Source organism: Neofelis nebulosa, chromosome 5 (genome assembly GCF_028018385.1).
Source record: "Neofelis nebulosa isolate mNeoNeb1 chromosome 5, mNeoNeb1.pri, whole genome shotgun sequence".
Taxonomy (NCBI): domain Eukaryota; kingdom Metazoa; phylum Chordata; class Mammalia; order Carnivora; family Felidae; genus Neofelis; species Neofelis nebulosa.
This window is the reverse complement of record NC_080786.1, coordinates 344,098-366,579: the sequence shown is the minus strand read 5'-3', so window position 1 is coordinate 366,579 and position 22,482 is coordinate 344,098. Positions and strand designations below refer to the sequence as shown.

The 22,482-nt window shown below is 39.6% G+C and overlaps 1 protein-coding gene across 5 annotated transcripts in view; it reads left to right on the top strand.

Annotated features, from left to right (window-relative positions):
• Positions 1–22,482, top strand: part of TCAIM (T cell activation inhibitor, mitochondrial) — a 75,363-nt gene that overhangs the window by 24,023 nt on the left and 28,858 nt on the right. For all 5 annotated transcript variants that reach the window (XM_058729196.1, XM_058729199.1, XM_058729197.1 and 2 more), the window contains 4 exons: positions 1,213–1,288; positions 6,976–7,111; positions 15,132–15,285; positions 21,224–21,476. In XM_058729196.1, coding sequence (XP_058585179.1) covers positions 1,260–1,288; positions 6,976–7,111; positions 15,132–15,285; positions 21,224–21,476 — 572 coding nt within the window. In that variant the 5' untranslated portion in view covers positions 1,213–1,259. The remainder of the gene's footprint in view (positions 1–1,212; positions 1,289–6,975; positions 7,112–15,131; positions 15,286–21,223; positions 21,477–22,482) is intronic.

The window sequence follows — 22,482 nt, the reverse complement described above, 5'->3', positions numbered from 1 at the left end:
ATGGGCTTATTTTGAGACTCTCTATTCTGTCACATCAATCTATATGTCTATTTTTATGTCAGTATACTGTTTTAATTACTATAGCTTTGGAAGCTTCTTCCACATCTTTTCATGGCCTGATGGCTTTTTTTCTTTTTAGTGCTGAATAATATTCCATTGTCTGAATGTACCACAGTTTATCCATTCACCTTCTGAAGAACATCTCGATTGCTCCCCAGTTTTGGCAATTATGAATAAAGCTTCTTTAGACATCTGTATGCTGGTTTCTTTCTTTCTTTCTTTTTTTTTAAATTTTGGTTAACATACAGTGCAGTATTGGTTTCAGGAGTAGAATTCAGTGATTCATCACCCACATACAAAACCCAGTGCTCATCACAAGTGCCCTCCTTAATATCCATCTAGCCTATCTCCTACCCACTTCCCTCCATCAACCCTCAGTTTGTTCTCCATCATTAAGAGTCTCTTGTGGTTTGTTTCCCTCTCTCTTTTTCTTCCCCCATCCCATATGTTTATCTATTTTGTTTCTCTTTTTTTTTTCTTGGTCTGTTTTGTTTCTTAAATTGCACATATGAGTGATGAAATCATATGGTATTTTTCTAACTGATTTCTTTCTCTTAGCATAATACATTCTAGCTCCATCCACATGGTTGCATTCTTTCTGATGGCTGAGTAATATTCCTACGTGTGTGTGTACCACATCTTTTTTATCCACTCATCACTTGATGGACATTTGGACTCTCTCCATAGTTTGGCTATTGTTGATATTGCTACTATAAACATCAGGATGCATGTACCCCTTCAAATCTGTATTTTTGTATCCTTTGGTAAATATCTAATGGTGTGATTGCTGGGTTCTGGGGTAGTTCTATTTTTAACTTTTTGAAGAACCTCCAATATCCATAAAATAACTTACTGGAGTTTTGATTGGGATTGCACTGAATCTATAGATTTAATCTATTGTCCTATAGATCAAGTTGGAAAGTAGTGATATCTTGACAATATTGAGTCTTCCTATTCATGTACATAAGATATCCATTTATTTAATTCTTTGATTTCATCATCAATTTCACAGTTTTACTCATAGATCTTGTACATATTTTGTTAGATTTATGGATAAGCATTTCATATTGGGAGTGGGGGATGCTAATATAAATGGTAATTTTTAATTTCAAATTCCATTTGTTCATTACTTGTATCTGCTTAACTTTTTAGGTGATTAATGGATGGCTGGCAGTTGATGTATATACATATATTCAGAAATGTTTTGCCACCTGAGACCGGTGAGAAGGTAAGCTGTGTGGTCCAATCTGTAAATAGTGTGGGTGGGGGTATCTGTTATGCATTTGGATAATTTTAATTTATTTTTATTTTTCAAATTCTAAAATTATATTATGATGGAGGGCAGGAACAAAAAAAGAAAAAGAAAATTCATATGAACATCCAGACCCTCCAAGAGTTCATTCAGGGCAGAAGCTGAAAAAAAATACCATGTTTCAGAATAGTTCAGTATGAAAAATTTAAGAGAAAAAAGATAAAGATTGTCCTTAGCACAGTTTTTGTCATGTTGCCCTCAAGTCTATGCTGTCATATGGAAAACCACTTTACATTTAAATTGTATTTAATTGTATAGTAAGATCATTTGATTACTGCATTTGCTACTAATGATATATAATCTAAATGCTACTTCAAGAAAGGATTTGAGTTCAAATATATGAATTTAATTGACATTGTATAATAGGCAAATATAGTATAATTGAAAGAGATCAAAAGCCCTGTAGAGAAAAAAAATCATATTAAAAAGCAGAACTGATTAAGCATCTGACTTTGGCTCAGGTCATGATCTCAAGGTTCGTGAGTTTGAGCCCCACGTCGGGCTCTGTGCTGACAGCTCAGAGCCTGGAGCCTGCTTCGGATTCTATGTCTCCTTTTCTCTCTGCCCCTCCTCACTCACACTCTATCTCTCTCAAAAATAAATAAACATTAAGAATTAAAAAAAAAAAACAAAAAAACCAGAACTGGTCAACAATTACTCAGACATCAAATTCAGTCCTGGCTTCTTGGTAGCCAAGTCAAAAAAGGGGAAAATATTGTTCATTTGGCTCAAAATATATAACTACAAGACAATTTGACCTGCTACATAAAAATATGTGAAGTTTTAGGTTTCTGAAACATACTTGGCAGTAATTAGTTCCTTTAAATAACTATTCTGTGTAAGTAAATAGTTCCTGTCAAAAGGAAGTTGTTTAGAGGAAACACTTTTTCCACCAAGTTGTAAATAACAAGGATTCTCAAACAAAGGGAGACTTTCTCTGACAGAATTCCTGACACAACTGTGAAGAGATGAAGGGGGAGGGGGAGTGGCAGGGAAACAAAGTAACTGTGGGATACAGTGCCCTGAAAAACTGTTCTTCTGCAGATGAGGAGACATTCTTCATGCCACAGAAAACCAGGCTAAAGTATTGTGTTTTCATGCTCTGATACAGGAGAGACCATGGGAGCCTGGAGGAATGAGTTCTGTAACATCTCATGGACCATTCCCTTCAGTGATGGTTGCCTCCTCACTCCATGCCTTTGACAGGCAGTGAATAGTAGTGGTTGTAGAATAGAGCCACGCTTTTCCAGCTTGTTTTTATTCCAGCCTTCAGAAAACAGTATTTTAATCATAATCCTTAAAATACAAGTTTCATAACAATAGTTACCCAGTGATATTTTCTCTTTTTTTTAAGTTTATTTATTTATTTATTTATTTATTTAGAGAGAGCATGCACGCGCACACAAGTTGGGGAGGGGCAGAGAAAGAGATGGGGAGAGAAAGAGTCCCAAGCAGGCTCCACACTGTAAGCACAGAGTCGGACACAGGGCTCAAACCCACGAAGCTTGAAACCAGGAGCTGAGTTGACGTCAGAGGCTTAACCAACTGAGCCTGAGAAAATATCCAGTGATATTGGGGCGTCTGGGTGGCTCAGTCGGTTAAGCTTCCGACTTCAGTTCAGGGTATGATGTCTCTGTGCTGACAGCTCAGAGCCTGGAGCCTGCTTGGGATTCAGTCTCCCTCCCTTTCTGCCCCTCCCCCTCTCACGCTCTGTCACACCTCTCTCTCTCTCTCTCTCTCTCTCTCTCTCAAAAACAAAACATTAAAAAATATGTATCCAGTGATATTTTCTATTGTGCACCCTCTCTTTTTTAATGCCGGTTCGTAGCCCAGTAAGTTGATTTTACGGTGCGATGGATCCTGATGAACACTGCCCTGGAGTAGCTGCAGTGCAAACTCTTCGTTAATGAGAAATCGCATCATATGCAAAGCAGATACCAGTGGTGACATTCCTTACCTCGCAAAGGCCCTGATCCCCTGACGTGTTGTTAATGGCTCTGCATTTCACTCAAAGCAGCTTTGCTCTTATAGGCAGGATAACTTTCCTTTTTGGAAAAATGCAAATAATTTGACAGATCTCTCTCTTGGCATAGTCTGTTCCACAAAAATTAGAAGGAAATTGTGCACGTATGTTTTAATGTACTTGGGATGCTTCCTCTAGTGCAGAGGTCAGCAAAGTATAGTCCATGAGGCAGACGGGCCCACTGCCTACTTACGTGAGTGAAGTTCTGTCTGACCGCGGCCACACTCATTCACGTGCTCATTGTGGCTGCTTTCCTGCTATAGCAGCAAAGTAAGATAGTTGTAATACAGGCCACGTGGCCTACAAAATCTAATCTTTTCCTCAATATCTTGCAATTTCAGATTTTCATGTGCTGAATCTGCTCAATTTCAAGCAGTATAATATTGTTTTCCATTTACCTTTCCTTGATTGTTTTGTTTCCTTTCATTAAAAACCTACTATACATTCATTTAATGTACATTAAAAATAATACTTGGGGCACCTAAGTGTCCGACTTTGGCTCACGTTATGATCTCGTGGTTCATGAGTTTGAGCCCCACACTGGGCTCTGTTCTGACAGCTCAGCGCCTGGAACCTGCTTCAGATTGTCTCCCTCTCTCTTTGCCCCTCCCCCGCTCACACTCTGTCTCTGTCTCTCTCTCTCTCAAAAATAAACAAACATTTAAAAAAAATTAAAAAAATAAAACAGTAATACTTGTGCCAGACCCTGTGCTGTGGTGGTTATAAGATACCCACTGAGCGGGGCGCCTGGGTGGCGCAGTCGGTTGGGCGTCCGACTTCAGCCAGGTCACAATCTCGCGGTCCGTGAGTTCGAGCCCCGCGTCGGGCTCTGGGCTGATGGCTCGGAGCCTGGAGCCTGTTTCCGATTCTGCGTCTCCCTCTCTCTCTGCCCCTCCCCTGTTCATGCTCTGTCTCTCTCTGTCCCAAAAATAAAGAAACGTTGAAAGAAAAAAAAATTAAAAAAAAAAAAAAAAGATACCCACTGAGCTCTCTGGCCTCTCCGGGTCCACCAAAGGATTTGTCCTGAAGCCACGCTTTCCTGGCTGTCAGTGACCAAGCAAAGCAGGAATACTAAGTCAGGCTCACTCCAGCAAGACACAGGACTCTGCCAGTGGGCATCTTTGGCCCAAGGACACTCCACCCGCCTACCTGAGCACTTCTTAGAACTGTGCTGCAGCCCAAGACTTCCTACCCAGTCCTGCCTCCCCTCTCTCCTACAGGTGTCAGACCTAACTCCTGGTTTGAAAGTTCTCCCTACCTTCTCCCTTTCCCAGCACTTCTCTCGCATATCCAAGTGTGTTTGGCTAGTGCTTCTCAGCAGATGCCAACTAACGAACCGAACAACAGCAAGTACACATGTAAACCATGTTTACAGCCTTCAAGGGTGCATGATAGCTGAGGAGGATGGGTGTGGGTGGAGGAAGAGGACAAATGGAAACATCTCTCACACATTATGGTATGGTGCTCCAAATATGCTGGGTCCACAGTTGCTGTTTTTAGAGATTAGAAGAAGGGAAGACTGTTTATAGTGAGGATACTAAAGGGAAGTATCTGGGGGAAACGGGCATCTTGCCTTCTGGCACATAGCACTTACACAATAATTGTTTAGTGAGTGAGTACTGTTTGGGTAGATGGAACTAAGGCACAGGGAGCGTGTTTAGGGCTTAGAAACCACGCAGAAGAAAGGGAAGAATGAGAGAGATCACTGAGAGTTGACCTGAGGTGTCTAAAGAAGTGGCAGGAGGTCATGTTGTAAAGACAGATTGGAAATGATTGCAGAGGACTTGAATACCAGACTAAGAAGTGGAGTTTATTCAGCAGGAGTTGAAACACCAGCAGAGGTGTTTTAGCAGGGAATACAGTGGTAGTGGAATTTCAGGAAAATTAGCCTGTATGTAATACGGTAGGGATAAGGCTGGGGGGTAGACAGATGGTGAGGCTATGCAGTCCAACCCTGTGGTGATAAATGGGGAGCACAGAAAATGGAAAGAGGGAACGGTTTCCAGGGACACTGTAAAGTGAGAAGAGATAACCCACTTCCAGAGCACCCCAAAATGGGGTGGGGGTGTGAACTGCTTTGGGCAGTGGTACCTCTGCAGGTTTGTGCTTTGGCAACTCTGAGAACAGTGGTACCCGAAGGACAGAAATAAGGAAGATAATCCTGCATTGAACTGCTTCCTTGCGTTCTGTATCCAGGCAGAGATCAGAAGGAAGACAGTGATCTGTTCCTTTTTATAGACACAAAATTTGACAGGCTGACAGGACAGCTAAGTGTCCGTGAGACACTTAGAAATGAGAACTGAAACTCAAATGGGGACTGAGTGGAGCCATCACCAATCTTTACTTATGCTGCCTCACTTTGAGGACTCGGGTACCTGTTTACCGCTTCCTTTATTGTTCAGGCTCCTGTTGTAGTCCTTTGTACACAGCCTACATATACTGACTTTGTAAGAGGGTCAAACATATGCAAAAAAAACCCAAAACAAAACCAAAGGTAATCTGAAAATATGCTGGTGGTCTCCAGATTGTTAACAAAATCTCATAAATGATTCGATAATCTCTCATTTTAAAAATATAAAACCTTTCTGTAGATTCAATACTGTATGAGACAACACTCATGCTCAATTATCTATGAGGTAATGTATTAAGACAAAAATGTGCCTAATATTTAGACTTCTTTATAGACCATTATGGAATGGAAAAGGTAAAATTGTAACGTTCAAAAATAGATGTCGTGGAAGTGCTTCCCCAAAATTGTAAATATTTTCATTTGGATTTAAAACTACACTTTAAAAAAACACTCCTAGGTGAGTTATGCCAGAATCTAAGAATGAGAATGTTAAGTTATCCAACTAAAATAATTTTAGCATGCTAGCAATGAGGAAGTAAACCAAGGGACATCTTGTATCTCTTTTTAAGCATTATAATTTTCAAAATATTTTTCACTATAAAGAAAAGATTATATTATTGGATATTGAGTTTTTTTTTATCTGAAGAAAAAAATGTTATAGAAAATTGTCATCATCTGTAGTAATGCCATTTAGTATTTCATAATAGGCTTTGAGGGGAAATTTGGAAATTTCATTATTAATTGATATTATTTTTTCATATTGCACCAGAAGAATTTAAAATCACTGTTTTTAGAAGCCACGTGGTACTCGCTGCTTGTTAAAACTTTAATATATTTCTTAATTTAATTTTAAATTCTTTTTAAGTATAATTGACATACAGTATCCTTAGTTTCAAGTGTACATCATGAGTCAATGTTTTTATACATTATTAAGTGATCTCCCTGATAAGCATAGTTAACCATCTGTCACCATACAAAGTTATGATGATATTATTGACTATATTGCCTATGCTGTACATCACATCCCCACAACTTATTTATTTCAGACGTGGACATTTGCTTGTCAAAACTTTTATATATTTCAGAAAACCACAGGTTTGGTTTCTGTCTTGTTTCTATGGTATCTTCCATACATAATAATTTTGATGTTATTGTCACTTTATGCATTGAGGATCTGAGTGTGTGTGTGTCCGTGCCTTGATAAATAATAAATCTGAATCTTTTTAAAAGGTTATGTCTGGAGAAGATATTTGCACACTGGGTTCTCTACTCAAGAGCTTTATCTGGAGCTGAAGCAGTCAATGCCTTGAGGCCATTCTACTTTGCAGTACATCCAGATTTCTTTGGACAACACCCCAGAGAGAGGGTAAACATTTATTTATTTATTTAACCTTTAGTTCACATTTCAGTTTATTTTATTTCTTTTCGACACAGTATAATACAGAGGGTTATAAATTTGAATTTTTCTGTCATGGTGATAAAGTCAGTGTTTTGAATTAATTTGAAATATATATACTGAAAATCGAAAATATAGCTACGGTTTTTTATGAAATCTGAGGCAATGGAAAAATACATGTATTGCTCTCTGCCCCCAGTTCCTGACACAAAGCTCCTAAAACCCTTGTAAATTCCTAAGTGGTAGCAGCACCAGAAGCATCTTTTGTTCTAATGGAGTGACCCTGGGTGGCTCCTGGATGAGGGCTGGTCGCCAGAAGGACCAAGGCATGATTAGAAGCTTGGAAGTTTCAGCTTCAAACCTCAACCTCCAGAGAAGAGAGAAGGGCTGGAAATTGAGTTAGAAATTGACCATGCCTGGTGTGGAAGCCTCCATCAAACTCCTGTAGCCTGGGGTTCAGACAGCTTCCAGGTGGGTAAACGCATCTACACTGGAGGGTAGGGCTCCCCGGCTCTGCAGGGACACAAGTTCCCTGTGTATCTCTTCATCGGGCTGTTTATCTGCATCCTTTACATTCTTTAATACGGTAAACACAGGTAAGTTTTTCCCTGAGTTCTGTGAGCCGCTGTAGCAAATGAATAGAACCTAAGGAGAGGGTGCTGCAAATAGCTGGTTGGTCAGAGGCACAGGTGATAACAGGTGCACCTGGCATGTGGTGTGTGTGTGTGTGTGTGTGTATATGTGTGTGTGTGTGTGTGTGTGTGTGCGCACGCGTATGGGGTGGGGGGAGAGGACAGTCTTGTGAGACCGAGCCCTTAACCTGTGGGATCTGATGCTGTCTCTGGGTGAATAATGTCACAATTGAGTTAAATTGTAGGGCACCCAGCTGATGTCACAGAGAATTGCTTATTGTGGGGAAAAACCACCCATTTGGTGACCAGAAGTATCAGAAGTGAAGTGTTTTGTGTGAATAATAAAGGAGGCACACAGGAGACACTGAGTTTTTCCTTTATATGAAAGCTGTCATTTTTAATGAAGTCTATAAAGCTATCATGGAAACTCCTTACAGTATTAGTAATCAGGTTTTCTGATCGGTTTTCAGAGTAAAATTGAGTGTTAGAAAGAAAATTTCAGGCTTCTATGACCATGGTCCATCCTATTGTTAAGGATGCTTACAAGGGGGGCGCCTGGGTGGCTCAGTTGAGCATCCAGCTCTTGATTTTGGCTCAGGTCATGATCCCAGGGTCGTGGGATGGAGCCCTGCATCGGGCTTTGTGCTGAGCATGGAGTCTGCTAAAGATTCTTTCTCTCCCTCTGCCCCTCTGCCTACTCACACTCTCTCTCTCAAATAAATGTAAGAAAAAAATTTTTTAATAAAAACTAAAATGTAAAGTAAAAAAAGGATGGTTACAGGAAGGTTTTTTAGTCCCCTAAATGGTTTTCCCTTCTGTTGCATGCCACTGATTAATTCCCTACAGCCTCAGTTATTGTATGTTGAAGGAATGCAAACTGAGATGAAAAGGAACTTACAATAAACTTAGTGCGAGGGTCAATATTGTTTGACATTAGATAGAAATTATTTCATTGGTTCTGTTTATCTTCCTTAACATTAATACCTGGTTTAACATGATAAGGAATTTAAAACTCTTGAAAATTTAGAACATTATTATATAATTTTTTTCTACTTGTGGAAAAAATTAATTTTGCTTCTTTGCTCTAGGAAAATATTCTGATTGTGATATTTGATACATATGTTGGCTACTCAAGTTCAGATCCTTTCTAAGTGATTGGTAAAATGAATCAACAGAAAAATAGCCATTACCTCGGGGTTGCTAATTACCTAGTTTTTAAACCAGCACGTATGGAAAAATTAAGCCTAGTAGTAGGTGAATGTTTTCCTTCCTCCACTGTAGCAGGATTCTCGCACAGAGAGTCATGATACCAGGCTTTGCCTTCCAGGAAGCAACTTTATTCCTGGGGCACTGCTTAGTTGGGTTCTTACCAGAAGAACTGAGGCCCCAGTGCCACATGGCACAGTTTTTAATGTATTTTTTACTTCTTTGTCTCCCATATATGGTAACACACAAACATGCAGTCTGATTAAGTGGTCTCACGTTACAAGGTCCTGAGGGATGTTGTCATAAGCATATAGTCAGATTGCCTTGAGGGTTTTTTTTCTTTCCTTAGGGAGGGGACCCTACCATATTCCCCCCTTTCATGCTCAGACCCCTCTGTTTTGGGTCAAAGAGCATCATCTTGGTTTAGAGGTTTATATTTTTATAACACCATTACATGAGTGCTGTCTTTTTTTTTTTTTTTTTTTTTTTTTTTTGCAATCATGGCCTCAGTGAGACTGGAGGCAGACTGGGGAGCTAAGGAAGGTAGGATTAAGCACCCTCCCAGAATTAGGAGGATAATTTTTATGAGAGTTTTGAATCCCCTGACAGTTGAAAATCCTCCAAATAATTCCCTGGGGTTTTAACCATTCCAGGCCTGGTCGGGGACATGAGCAGTCCTTTTCATTTGTTCTGTGATCTCTTCTATGACTTTTTCTCATTATCTGTAGGCAGCAGTTGCTTAAGTTAAACTTTTTACAAACTCCTCCCTCAGAAGCAAGCAGATAATTTAAGTCCAAGCGATTTTGATAGATAACATTGCCCATTTGGTTTGTTGCTTGGCTAGTAAGTTAAGAGCCCTGGCAGTTTCATTGGTTATAATTTCTACAACTGCTTGCACTCTAATCATATGGTTTAGCATGTAAATGGGAGTGTGGTAGCCCCGGGACCATCCGCTGCCCAGGTGGCAGGGCCATAATATTGGATTATACACTCAGGAAGCCATTTATTATCTTTTTAACCCCCAATTTGTAAGGCACACTGCTTCCTTTGAGTCTCCCTGTCCCCATACACTTGGACTCCCAAATGTTTCCCTCTAGCAAGTGAGAGCAGGAAGAAAGATGGATGAATAGTTTTCAGTACATATGACCCTGACCAGACGGAGGGAAGTACTATATAGGCTGTCCTTCCACATAATCTAGTATAGTCCACCTGGGCCTGCCATTTGATGGCTGCATCGACATTGTCCCAGGCCTCTCAGAGATAAGAGAAGTTAGACAAGGAATGGGGATCTGGCTCAAGGTGATCTGGGGTCCCCCTCCATTGGATTTTCCGGGCAGTCAGTTATAAAATCTTTGGCCTAGGTATGTTAAGTTTTTAACAGAGACGATGATGAACTTTTTTTCCACCAAGCAAAACTTTTTTTCCCAATAATTGAGCTTTTGAGGAGCCAGACCCCGGCAGTAGGACTGGGATATTTTGTTTCACTATAAGGTTTGTGGGAATCTAATTTTCTAGTCTCTTATGGCCATTGTTTCCCCATGTTGATACCAATGAAGTATCCTATCCTCAAGAGGAAGGTGAGTGCTAATAGAAACCTCTCCCCACATTTCCGGGTCAGCCTCCGCCAATCCTATGGCAAAGAGTAGAGCAACAATCACAATAACGGTGAGAAACAAGGCGTGACAGTGCGTCACAGTAAGGAAACATAGAAAATAAGGACAGTCTTCTGTTTCACCAGACCGTCCATTCCTCAAGCTTCTGCCGTGCCTAGATCAGTCAGCTTCCGGAGTGACTGAAGCAGGGCTGCGGTCTCCCAGAGCCTCTGGAGTTGCAGATTGCTTCTCCCGTATGGTCAGCTTGCAAGGTGTTGATGGATCAGGAAGGCACTCCCAGTTTCAAGATGCAGGCTTCACTCTGCTGTGATGAATCCAGGGACCTACCTCGGCCACCTTTACTGCAGTAGGAGTGGACAAAATGACAGTGAAGGGGCCCCTCCAGAGGGGTGTTAGGGGTTGGACATTTTACTCCTTTATCCATATCGCATCTCCTGGTTTAAAGGGGTGAGCGTCTGCGGTCAGACTCACAGGTAATCGCTCCCAGACCCAGTGGTGTAAGATGGTTAGGGTAGAACCAAGGGCCCGCATCTGTTATCTTAGGATTAGATTGTCTGTCTCATTTACATTCCCCGCCTTGTACCCTTGATAATGGAAGGAGGGCACCCAAAAAGGATTTTATAAGGGGAAAATCGCATCTGCTTCTTCAGCCTCCCACCTGCAGCTGCAATCTGCCTCCCTGAAGGTCCCTTATCTCTCCCTGCCTTATGTTATCTCTTTTCCTATTCATTCCTCCCCCTGGAACAGGGCCCCTAACTGCCATTAGGGAACAGGGATGATGACCGTTCTGGTTTCTTCAAGCTGATAAGGGATGGTGTAGGGGTACAGCAGTTAGAGTCTACTCAAGGATTGTTCGAGTGGCCCACAGTATGGTTTTACAGGAAGGCTGGCAGGCATGAGGTGGCATAAACATTAGCAGACACAAAGAGAAAAACTCAAAGTAAAGATTATACTGACCAACAAGATGGCATCTGAAGGTAATGTCTACAGTTTCCAAACATGTGAAACAGTCTAGGAGAGACCCTGACTATGTAAACAATATATGTTGGGGAGTCTCTCATAACCCAGGTGATGGAGAAGCAGGAGAGCAGTGGTGGCTCTATTTCCAAGAGTTTGGCCCTAATTTAATTTTAAAAAATTTAAAGCATCTAATGCTTGTGAGGTATTATTTAGAGTTTTGCTGAGTATAAGGAGACAGCCTGTTTTATTTTGAGGTGTAAAACTTTTTTAACAGCCAGGAGTTCTACTAGAGAAAGAGTCAAAGCAGCCATTTACCATTATTAATTTGCACAATTTTAGGTAAAACAAACCTGGGTATTATTTTATAAAGCAAAACTTTTATTACTTGTTGTGCCTTTTTTGTGTTGCAGGAGAAGGCCTTTATTCAGTTAGTGAAAGTATCAATCCATACCAACAGGTGTTGGAATTCCTTTGACCTTGGCATATGAGGGAAACCTAATTGTTAGTCTTGCCTGGATAGCCTCCGGTTCCTTGATTGCCTGAGCGAACAAGTTTGTGGTTGAAAGGATTGTTTCTAAGACACACTTCACAGGCTGACACTACTTGCAGAACTATCCTTGACAAATTTTTTTTTAGTAAACATCCTTTGGGCCATTTGATAAGGTTTGTCCCTCCCTCAAGAAAGGCCTGGTGCTGTGTTTTAATGATGTTTAGCTCTGTGAGCTTGGTAATAGTAATTGCCCTGCTGTGTTTGTAACCATTCCAAGGGCTAGAAACAGTGTCTAGAAGTCAGACCCCAGTTTGTTTATTTATTTATCTTTTTGGAGAGTAGGTGGGATTGAGTCTCCTTTAATAATTGATATAGCAGGCAAACTGTTTTCCTGAACCCTGATATGCACAGCCTACAATGTCTAGTAATCTCCAAAAACTCACATAACTGTTTATCTGTCCTGGAGTTGGTAGCACCATAGTCTCTAATTCAGTTGTAATGTCCCTTTCTAGCAAGGGAGTAAGGCTCTCTGGCATTATCAGGAAAGAACGAGAAAAAATTAGGTTTCCCCATATACATCCCAGGGGCTGAGAGAAAAATTTAGTTAGACATTTTCCGGAGATGCCTCTAATCATCATGCTGCATTTGGATAGTTGGCCTGGAGTGGAAAGGAGGACAGAAAAAGTAGCTCTGGTGTTAAGAAGGAAATCAACCAGTTTTTCTTCTATATCTAGAGTCACCTGAGGCTCTGGGTTTCTGATAGACAGTTGGTTTAGGGGAGTCACCGTGAAGAGCCCCAGACATTGGTTATCTGAGCCCTCATAGATAGAGGTCCCCAATGCATTCAGATTACCAGTGATTGTCTCCACATCAGGGGCATGGCTTATGGGGTTTTCATTTTGGTTGTCCCCTCTGAAGATGGTCTCATTTTAGTGCTCTGAATGGCCACATAAATGGCACATTTGAAAATCTGTATATAACATTTGACTCCCCCAAATGTAACTACTCGTAGCCTACTGTTGACCAGATGTCTTACCAATAATATAAATAATCAACACATATTTTACATGTTATGTGTAATATATACTAAAGTCTTAAAATAAGCTAAGAAAAGATGATGTTATTAAGAAATCATGAGGAAGAGGGGTGTCTGGGTGGTTCAGTCAGTTACACTGAGAGTGCAGAGCCACTTCAGGTCCTCTGTCTCCCCTTCTCTCTGTCCCTCCCCTGCTCCTGCCCTCTATCAAAAATATGTATTTAAAAAGGAAATTATAAGGAAGAGAAAATACACTTACTGTGTATTTATCCAAAAAGAGTCTGCAGATAAGTGAGTCTGTGCAGTTCAAATCCGTGTTGTTCAAGAGTCAGCTGTATTTCCATTTACTCTCACTGTGTTTGCGTGCCTCCTCTGTACCAAGCCGTGGGTCCAGGGTTTCTACTGGGACTTGGTCACATAGGTGTGGCGTGTCCTTTCCTTTCTTGTTTAAGTATCTCCTTTTCATGAGGCTCTCCCAGACTGCGCCATTTGAGACTGCCTGCCACCCCACCTTGCTTCCCAGCACTCTGTCCCCCATGCCCTGCCATAGTGTTTCTGCTGCTGTGTGTGTCCCCTTCCCTCACATGTCAAAAACTGGCACCAAGAGGCCAGCTCTGAGCAGGCAGTTCACCCTTCTTGGCACCACATGTTCAGTCTGGTCTTCTCTTCACTTGTGCAGGACACCTCCATCCCTCTTCTAGGGAAGCAGACTTAAAGTGCCATCTAGTCAGCATCAGGCCAGGGTCTCAAAGTGAAACACAGTTATCGCTGTTTTATTATTGTTTCTTCATTTTAACTCCATTGTAAAATACACAAAGCATTTCCAAGTTTCAAAAATCAAAACTAAATGCAAAGCTTACTCAGAAGTCTCACTCCTGTCCCTGTTTACTTTACCCCATTCCTATGAACTTCCTGTAGGCAACCATTTTTATTAGGTTCTTTCTTGGTTGTTCTGCCTATTTCTTTCTGGCAAAAGTAGAAACTTGTAGCAAAACATAATAAGATTTAGTCTTAGCAGGAAATGTACCTTAGCCCACTGGATCACAGCTAAGAACAGCATATTATAATCAAATTAAACAGACAAACAGGGGCACCTGGGTGACTCAGTCAGGTAGGTGTCTGACTCTTGATTTCAGCTCAGGTCATGATCTCACGATTCATGAGTTTGAGCCCCCCATCGGGCTCTGTGCTGACAGCATGGAACCTACTTGGGATTCTTTCTCCCCTCCCCTCCCTCTGCCCCTCCCCTGCTCACAAGCTCTCTCTGTCTCTCTCTCAAAAAATAAAAATAAAAATAAAAAAATAAACTGTTCCTAATTTCAGATCACACAATGTGTCTGAGAAGAAATCTACAGTGATAAGAAGCATGGTTACTATTTATGCCGTTCTGTAGAGCTGTTCCTTCACTAAAGGATGTTACTTTTTTCACTTAAAACCTTGGAAATAATTCCATGTCAATTCCTAGACTTCTACACCACATTTTCTCTCCCTTCTTTTTTGGTTGTATAGTACTCCATTGAATGAATGTACTGTAATTCAACCAATCTCCTCTGGGTGGTCATTTTAAGAGCCATTTATAGAGACAAATAACTTGAAAATATTTTCTCTCAGTAGCTTATCTGTATGTAAACAGCTGTGTGTGTGTGTGTGTGTGTGTGTGTGTGTGTGTGGTTTTTTGTGTGATTTTTTTTGTTTTTAAATTTTTTATGTAATTGGATTTATCAATCCTGTATCAGTTTGAGATTGAGTCATAGTTAGGCTTTTTCCACACCAAGGTTATAAAGGAATTCAACCATGTTTTCTTCCACTACTTAGGCAGTTACTTTTTTTCACATCTTAGTCATAAGGAGTTCATTCTGTTACATGTTATAAGACGTGGGTCCAGTTTTATTCTTCACCAGAGAGCTATGAAATCCCAACATTTTTAACACTAAATTATTTAACACTGATAGTAATTATTTAATACCCTCAATAATGTGTTTAAAGGTCAGGGTATAATTGTTTCCTTGTTCTATTTTGCATGTAAATGCCCCTTACTGTTTTTTTTCCCCAGGAAGTCAATGAAAATTCTCTTAAGAGATTAAGTGTCTACTTAGAAAACCTCCAGAAACCAGGCTCCAAGTCTTTGAAACCAACTCAGCTTACATTTTATGTAAGAGAAACAGAGCAGAATTCTTCTGAAGGCCAGGAACCCTTTAGCACATCCGGTATGTGTTCTCATTTCTAGCGTTTCCCTTATAAGCTCTGTGATAAATCTGTTCATTAAGTGTGTTGTTGCCAGAATACCTTTGGATTGAAGACTTGGTCTTAAAAAAAAAAAAAAAAAAAAAAAAAAAAGTAGTAATAATATCATTTAATTGTTTTCCTAGAATTAGATTCTATTTCTGGCTACCTGTGTTTGAACAAGCCATTTTTTGTGTTTAAACTTTTTTGTCTGTAAAACTAAAATGTTCCTATTTGTCCACTTTTTAAAAACATTTTTTTTAATGTTTATTTTTTTTGAGAGAGAGAGAACACAAGTCGGGGAGGGACAGAGAGAGAGGGAGACAAAGAATCTCAAGCAGGCTCCAGGCTATCAGCACAGAGCCCAGTGTGGAGCTTGAACCCCTGAACCATGAGATCATGACCTGAGCCGAAGTCAGATACTCATGAGCCAGGTGCCCCTTTTAAAATTGTTTTTTAATCTATTTGTCCACTTCTATATTTCAGTGTTGTGTTAAGTGTTAAACGTGTTTATAACAATTTACATTTTGTAAAGTACAGCCTATAATCCCTTATTTTGTCCTCAAAGTACTCTGAAGTAGGTAGTGTTTGCCCAAATAAATTGGTAATGTGCGGGGATTTTGCCAGGACTGTGGAGATGGAATATGGGTCTTGAACTTAGACCTTTCAACTCCAGCTTTAGGCTCTTTTATTTATTTTTTTTAAGTGGTATTTATTTATTTTGAAAGAGAGAGAGAGCAAGATGGGGAGGGGCAGAAAGAGAGAGAGAGAGAGAGAGAGAGAGAGAGAGAGAGAGAGAGAGAATCCCAAGCAAGCTTCACACCATCACCACAGAGCCTTACACAGGGCTCAATCTTCAGAGCCAAGAGATCATGATCTGAGCTGAAATCGACAGACTAAGCCATGCAGGTGCCTTTTGGCTCTTTTTAATCAGTCTTAATATACAGTCTTCTTTTTATTATTATTATTTTTTAGTATTTATTTTTGACAGAGAGATACAGAGTGTGAGTGGGCGAGGGGCAGAGAGGGAGACACAGAATCTGAAGCAGGCTCCAGGCTCTGAGCTGTCAGCATAGAGCCTCACGCGGGGCTCAAACTCACGAACCATGAGATCATGACCTGAGCGGAGGTCATTTGCTTTAACCAACTGAGCCACCCAGGCACCCCAATATACAGCCTTCTTTTTGATCCTTTGTTACTACTTTAATCCAGATCCAGAAATACTTAAAATTGAGGGCAAATAAGGGTCTATATTTTCTCTAAATATATACTCTTTTGGTGATCCTTGAGGAAATAACTTTATTTTTGGAGTGAACCTTAAAATAATTTAAAGGTTTACCAGGAGCTTTCTGTGAGTTAAGGTCAAAACAATTAGAAAATGCACTATAATGTTTTTTCTTGAAACAAACTATTAGAAAACTCAAAATGTGATCGTTTTGGGGACCTAGAGTCTATTTCTTGCTCTGCCAGTGACTAGCTATGTGACCTTAATTTCTGGTTCTTCATTATTAAAATGAAAGAGATGAAGTACTGTGTGTAAGTACTGAAGCATTCAGTGAAGACCCTACCTTATACCCGGGGCTCATAAGGCTCTCAGGAGCTCGCATGGAGTGAGGAGAGCTTGGGCTAAAAAGGGCTAAAGCAGGATCTTTATGTTGAAAAACACTTCCCACCCAATCTCTCCAGGAATGAACATTTGATCATGTATCTTCTCTTTGTTTTCTTACCCTCTCATGTTTGAATGTGGGAGATCAGAAATCAGAAATTCCTTGTCTGTTTCTCCATCTACCTCTGATTTGGGAGTTTTATTTAAAGAAAGACACTATTCTTCATTATCCAGAGACAAAAAGTCAACTCAGAGTCCTGTTGTGAAAGCACAGCCCTACTGAAGAATGCTGTTAATGATAATAGTAGTCGTAACAAGTAATTATGTTTATCACTCTAAATGACACAATTCTATTTGAAATTGTAAGTAATTATAAATGTGCTCTTCTTAAGCAGCTGAGATACATTCTTTAGTAGTATAAGACCAAATATTCATAAATACTCTTCAAATAGATACACAGTCAAGATTAGGCTAAGAATTGAAAAACCTCATACTTATGCATAGTTGTCTACTTAGAGTTAATGATTTCTCCTTGACAGATAGAATTTGTAAAGGTAGGTTAAGTCCTTTACAGTTTTTAAAACAATATTATCACCGTTCAGTTTTTATTTGTCTGGGTTTTGGAGAGTCAGGCTCATTTCTAGTCATTGCCACTTTCACTACTGCCATTAACTGGATTTGTCTTGGATGTTCACCTCACATGGAGTTAAAGAATGAACCAGGTCTATAGGGTGCCTGGGTGGCTCAGTTGGTTGAGTGCCAACTTCGGCTCAGGTCATGATCTCATGGTTCGTGAGTTCGAGCCTCACGTCAGGCTCTGTGCTGATAGCTCAGAGCCTGGAGCCTGCTTTGGATCCTATGTCTCCCCCTCTCTCTGCCCCTCCCTCTGTCTCTTTCTCTCTCTCTCTCTCTCTCTCTCTCTCAAAAATAAAATTTTAAAAATTAAAAAAAAAAATGAATGAACCAGGTTTATTTGTTAGGGAAGGAGCAAACAGAGGGAAACTCAAACTTAGAAAGTTTCACACAGCAAATTAGGGACAGAGCTGTTACTAGACCTAACATCTCCTCATTCATAGTCTAATGTTGTGATTTGTATCTTACATTATCTATTGCTCTTCAAAAATTTTGTTAGTAATCATTTTTGCCTCTGCCGTTATGACAGAGTCTGGAAATTGACAAGTATTTAAAAGATTTTTATGTTTTTAACCTTTTTATCTGATTGTAAAATTAAGATCACTGATAATTAAGATGGTAACAAGGTAAAATGTTTACTACTGATTTTCAGTCCTGAAAGGCCTAAATCGTTTCTTTAGCTGTACATTTTTTGGTGGCCTGTGAGGAAATATACTCCATTAAAACAAGTGGAAGAGTCACCAGGAGCCTTCTGTGAGTTAATGTTAAAACAAGTAGGGGGCGCCTGAGTGGCTCAGTTGGTTAAGTGTCCAACTCTAGATTTTGGCTCAGGTCATGATTGCAAAGTTGGTGAGATCAAGTCCTGCGTTGGCGTCGGGCTCTGTGCTGACAGCACTGATCCTGCTTAGGATTCTTTCTCACTCTTTCCCCTCCCCCTTCTCTCTCCCCTCCCCCCAAATAAATAAATAAACTTTTATAAAAATGCTAAAATAAGTAGTTGTAGTCAGCGGTGACTGAGTAGAAATAAAAATCCTCTACTTTTTTTCTTAATTTTTTAATGTTTGTTTATTTTATTTTTTTTCAACGTTTTTTTTAATTTATTTATTTTTTGGGACAGAGAGAGACAGAGCATGAACGGGGGAGGGTCAGAGAGAGAGGGAGACACAGAATCGGAAACAGGCTCCAGGCTCCGAGCCATCAGCCCAGAGCCTGACGCGGGGCTCGAACTCACGGACCGCGAGATCGTGACCTGGCTGAAGTCGGACGCCTAACCGACTGCGCCACCCAGGCGCCCCAATGTTTGTTTATTTTTGAGAGAGAGACAGACAGAGTGTAAGCAGGGGAGTGCAGAGAGAGAGGGAGACACAGAATCTGAAGAAGGCTCCAGGCTCTGAGCTGTCAGCACAGAGCCCGATGCAGAGCTTGAACTCACAGACCACAAGATCATGACCTGAGCTAAGTCAGATGCTTAACCAACTGAGCCACCCAAGCACCTCTCTATTTTATTTTTATGTTTATTTGTGAGAGAGAGAGGGAGACAGAGACAGAGAGTGTGAGCAGAAGAGGGGCAGAGAGGGAGATACAGAATCCAAAGCAGGCTCCAGGCTCTGAGCTGTCAGCACAGAGCCCAGCGCGGGGCCTGAAGCCACGAACCGTGAGATCATGACCTGAGCTGAAGTCCGATGCTTAACCGACTGAGCCACCCAGGCACCCCAGGAAATAATATATACAAATAGCCAACAACCATTAAAATGTGTAGCTTCTGTAGTCACATTGGTAGATGTATTCCTCACTATATAGCAGCCCTTACATTGGAATAAATAATTAACAGAATCGATAAGATAGAAACTGAGATTTATTCCTGACAACTCTTCTGGGGATTTGTTCCTTGACTGAGCTCTTCCTTACCTCAAATGCAGGAATTTGGACTTTGCTTTCTTCTTTCACTAACTAGAACAACTCTCCTGCCAGTATTTCTCACTTTACCATCAAATGATTGAACTAAAAAACTTCTTAGTTTGCATGTTCTGGATTCCTTAAGTCTGTGTGGCAAGGCGTGTGTGTATCTCTCATAATGATTTAAACTCTGGTGTCTGTCATCAGTGGCCAAGATAAGAAAATACATTTCAGCCTTATATGAAAAGTGAACAATTAAAAATGTTTGTGTCCATCAGTTTCAGAAGTGTTAAATAAAAATTGCACTGCCTTCAATATATGGACTGGTATAAATAGCTGCTAAAAAGAATAAGTTGATCTATACATACAGACAACTGGTTAAGTAATAAAAGCAAGTTCAAAGTAATATACCTAGAATGTTACTATTTCTATATTAAAAAGAAACAATTCAAACTGTAGGGGTGTGTGTAAACAAATATGGGCATATATCACATGTATTATACATGCATAAGCACATAGAAAAGATCTAGAGCAGTGCTGTCCAAGAGAACTTTCTGTAATGATGTCAGTGTTCTGTATGCACACTAATATAGCAGGCACTAGCCCCATGTGACTATTGAAATGGGGTTAATGTGACTGGGAACTGAATTTTAATTTTATTTAATTTTGATTAATTTAATTCTAAACTGCCATTAGAGGGCTAGTAGCTACCATATTAGACAGTGCAGGTCGAAAAGCATAGGTTCCTAATTGTTAGTAATGGTTATGTCTAGTAAAGATGTGAGTCTGTATGCCTGTGAACAGACTTTTATTTTTACTATATGTATCTCCAATTTCATAGTGAGGATGTACTTATAAAATAATTGTATAATTTTTGAAACCTACTAAAAATACTTTTTTTAAAAAAAAAAGAAGAAAGAGTCAGTGTTGGGGTGGTATAATGGAGAAAATACTGGGCTTGGGGTCAGCTCAGATTTAAGCCCTTGCTCTGTTTTCCTAACCTCCTTAAACCAGATTTCTTCACAGTTGAAGAAAGATAATAGTGACACAGTTGGTGAGGATGTTGAGAAGTTGTATAAATTCAGCTGGAACCATACCTAATCCCCAGTAATGAAGAAAAGAAAAAACAGTGGATTTCCTATTGAGGATGTCACACATTAGATTACTGACCTTACCCCACTGACTACCCAAAATCAAAATCAGATTGTGAAGCATTAACTTTTAACCAGTTAGGGAATTTTACATCACTGCCAAAAATATTGAGTTACTAGGTAGCTGAGTGGACAAACAGGAAGATGGTCTCCTGTAATCACAGAGAAAATTTGAGATGGGTTTCTGTCACCCCTGAGACTAGGCCACTCCCATCTGAACCATTGTTACAGTAAAACCTCCCCATCTCCCATCTCTCCTCCTTTGTCTTAGTGCTAGAAACCATCTTTCATGGATACTTGCTAGTAGGAGAGCTTTTCCATTCTAGACTATAGAGACCATATTTATGGGCAGCATTGAAAATATTGTGAATCCCCTCCTTGGGCTGGAATGGGTTTGGTCTCTAGTGCCAGACTAGAAAGAAAAACTGACAGAGGAATTCATGAAGGTAAAGATACTGTGGTAAAGTTTTAGAGAAGATAGTTTTCCATTTACAGATGATTTGCCAATAGGATGGATTTTAAGCAGTAAGCAAATGTTTTAAAAGTTTTTGATTTTATTAATGTTGCATGAAAAGTTATATTTAAATAAATGAATAATCATCTGTACTAATTGTTTGGGGGAATTATATTCTCTAGGATTTCGAGCAGTCAAATTTACTTTGCACACCAGAGATCTGCTAAGCACAGTATTATATATTCTCAACTCCTGCAGTTTATCTGTTGAACATATCCAAAGCTTGAATACTAATGTGTGTTCCCAGCCTCTCAAAGAGGCTAAAAGGATGCCTGACAGGCCCATCAAGTGGGACAAGTCTTATTACTACTTTACTGGATTCAAGGACCCTCATGAAGACCTTGAACAAGTCTCGAGAATGGAAACAACCCTCACGTATGTAAAAGTTCCTATTTAATTAAACTTATTTCTAGTTCATGTTTAAAATTAAAGCCTAATTTTTCAGGAAAAATAATTCTATCAATATAGTTAATCCAGTGACCATTATGAAAAAGATAGTTCATGTTTCTTAAAGTGGCCAGAATATTTTCAAATGTATTTAATTTGTGGTCTTTTGATGCCAAACAAATGCAGGAAGTTGTTTTAAATGTTAAAAATTCTACTCTTCAAGTTACCCCTGGTATATGGAAAAAGGATGTATATACCTAAGACTATAAAAAATATGAGGCTTCTTCAGGTAAGCATTTCCAGTTTCTTCAGCTAGTGTAGGAGTAATGTTCTTTAGTGTAACAGTCCATACATAATAAAAATGCATGGAGAAAGCGCTTGAAAATATCATCTCTAGGGGGTTATAAAGTACAAACTCTCAGCTATAAAATAAACTAGTCCTAGTGATGTAACGTACAGAATGGGTACTGTGGTCAATAATACTGTATTATGTATTTGAAAGTTGCTGAGAGAGTAGATGTTCATAAGAAAAACAGTTGATAACTACATATGGTGATAGCTGTTAACTAGACTTACTTAAGTGTAATATACACTAATATCGAATCATTATGCTATATACATAAAACTAATGTTATATGTCACTTATATCTAATTTTTTTAAATATATCATCTGGAATGTATTGAGAAAGAATAATTTTTAGTTATAGAAGCCATGTATGAAATATTTCCCTATGATTTATCTTGATTGTAAAGTCACCATTAATGTTTTTTAAGTAAGTCCTTTTTGGACTCCGTAAAGACCAGCCATATTCTGTTCTGTGGTTGTATTTAAAGAGTCCATGGCTTACCAGAGGATTCTCACTTATTACAGCATGGTAGATAATCCTTAATCCTCCATTGGCAGAACATTTGCTTTGTAGATTACCTCTACTACCTCAGGAATCCCTGCTCCCATTATCTAATTAGATTCCAAACAAAGATGAAGAGACAAGAA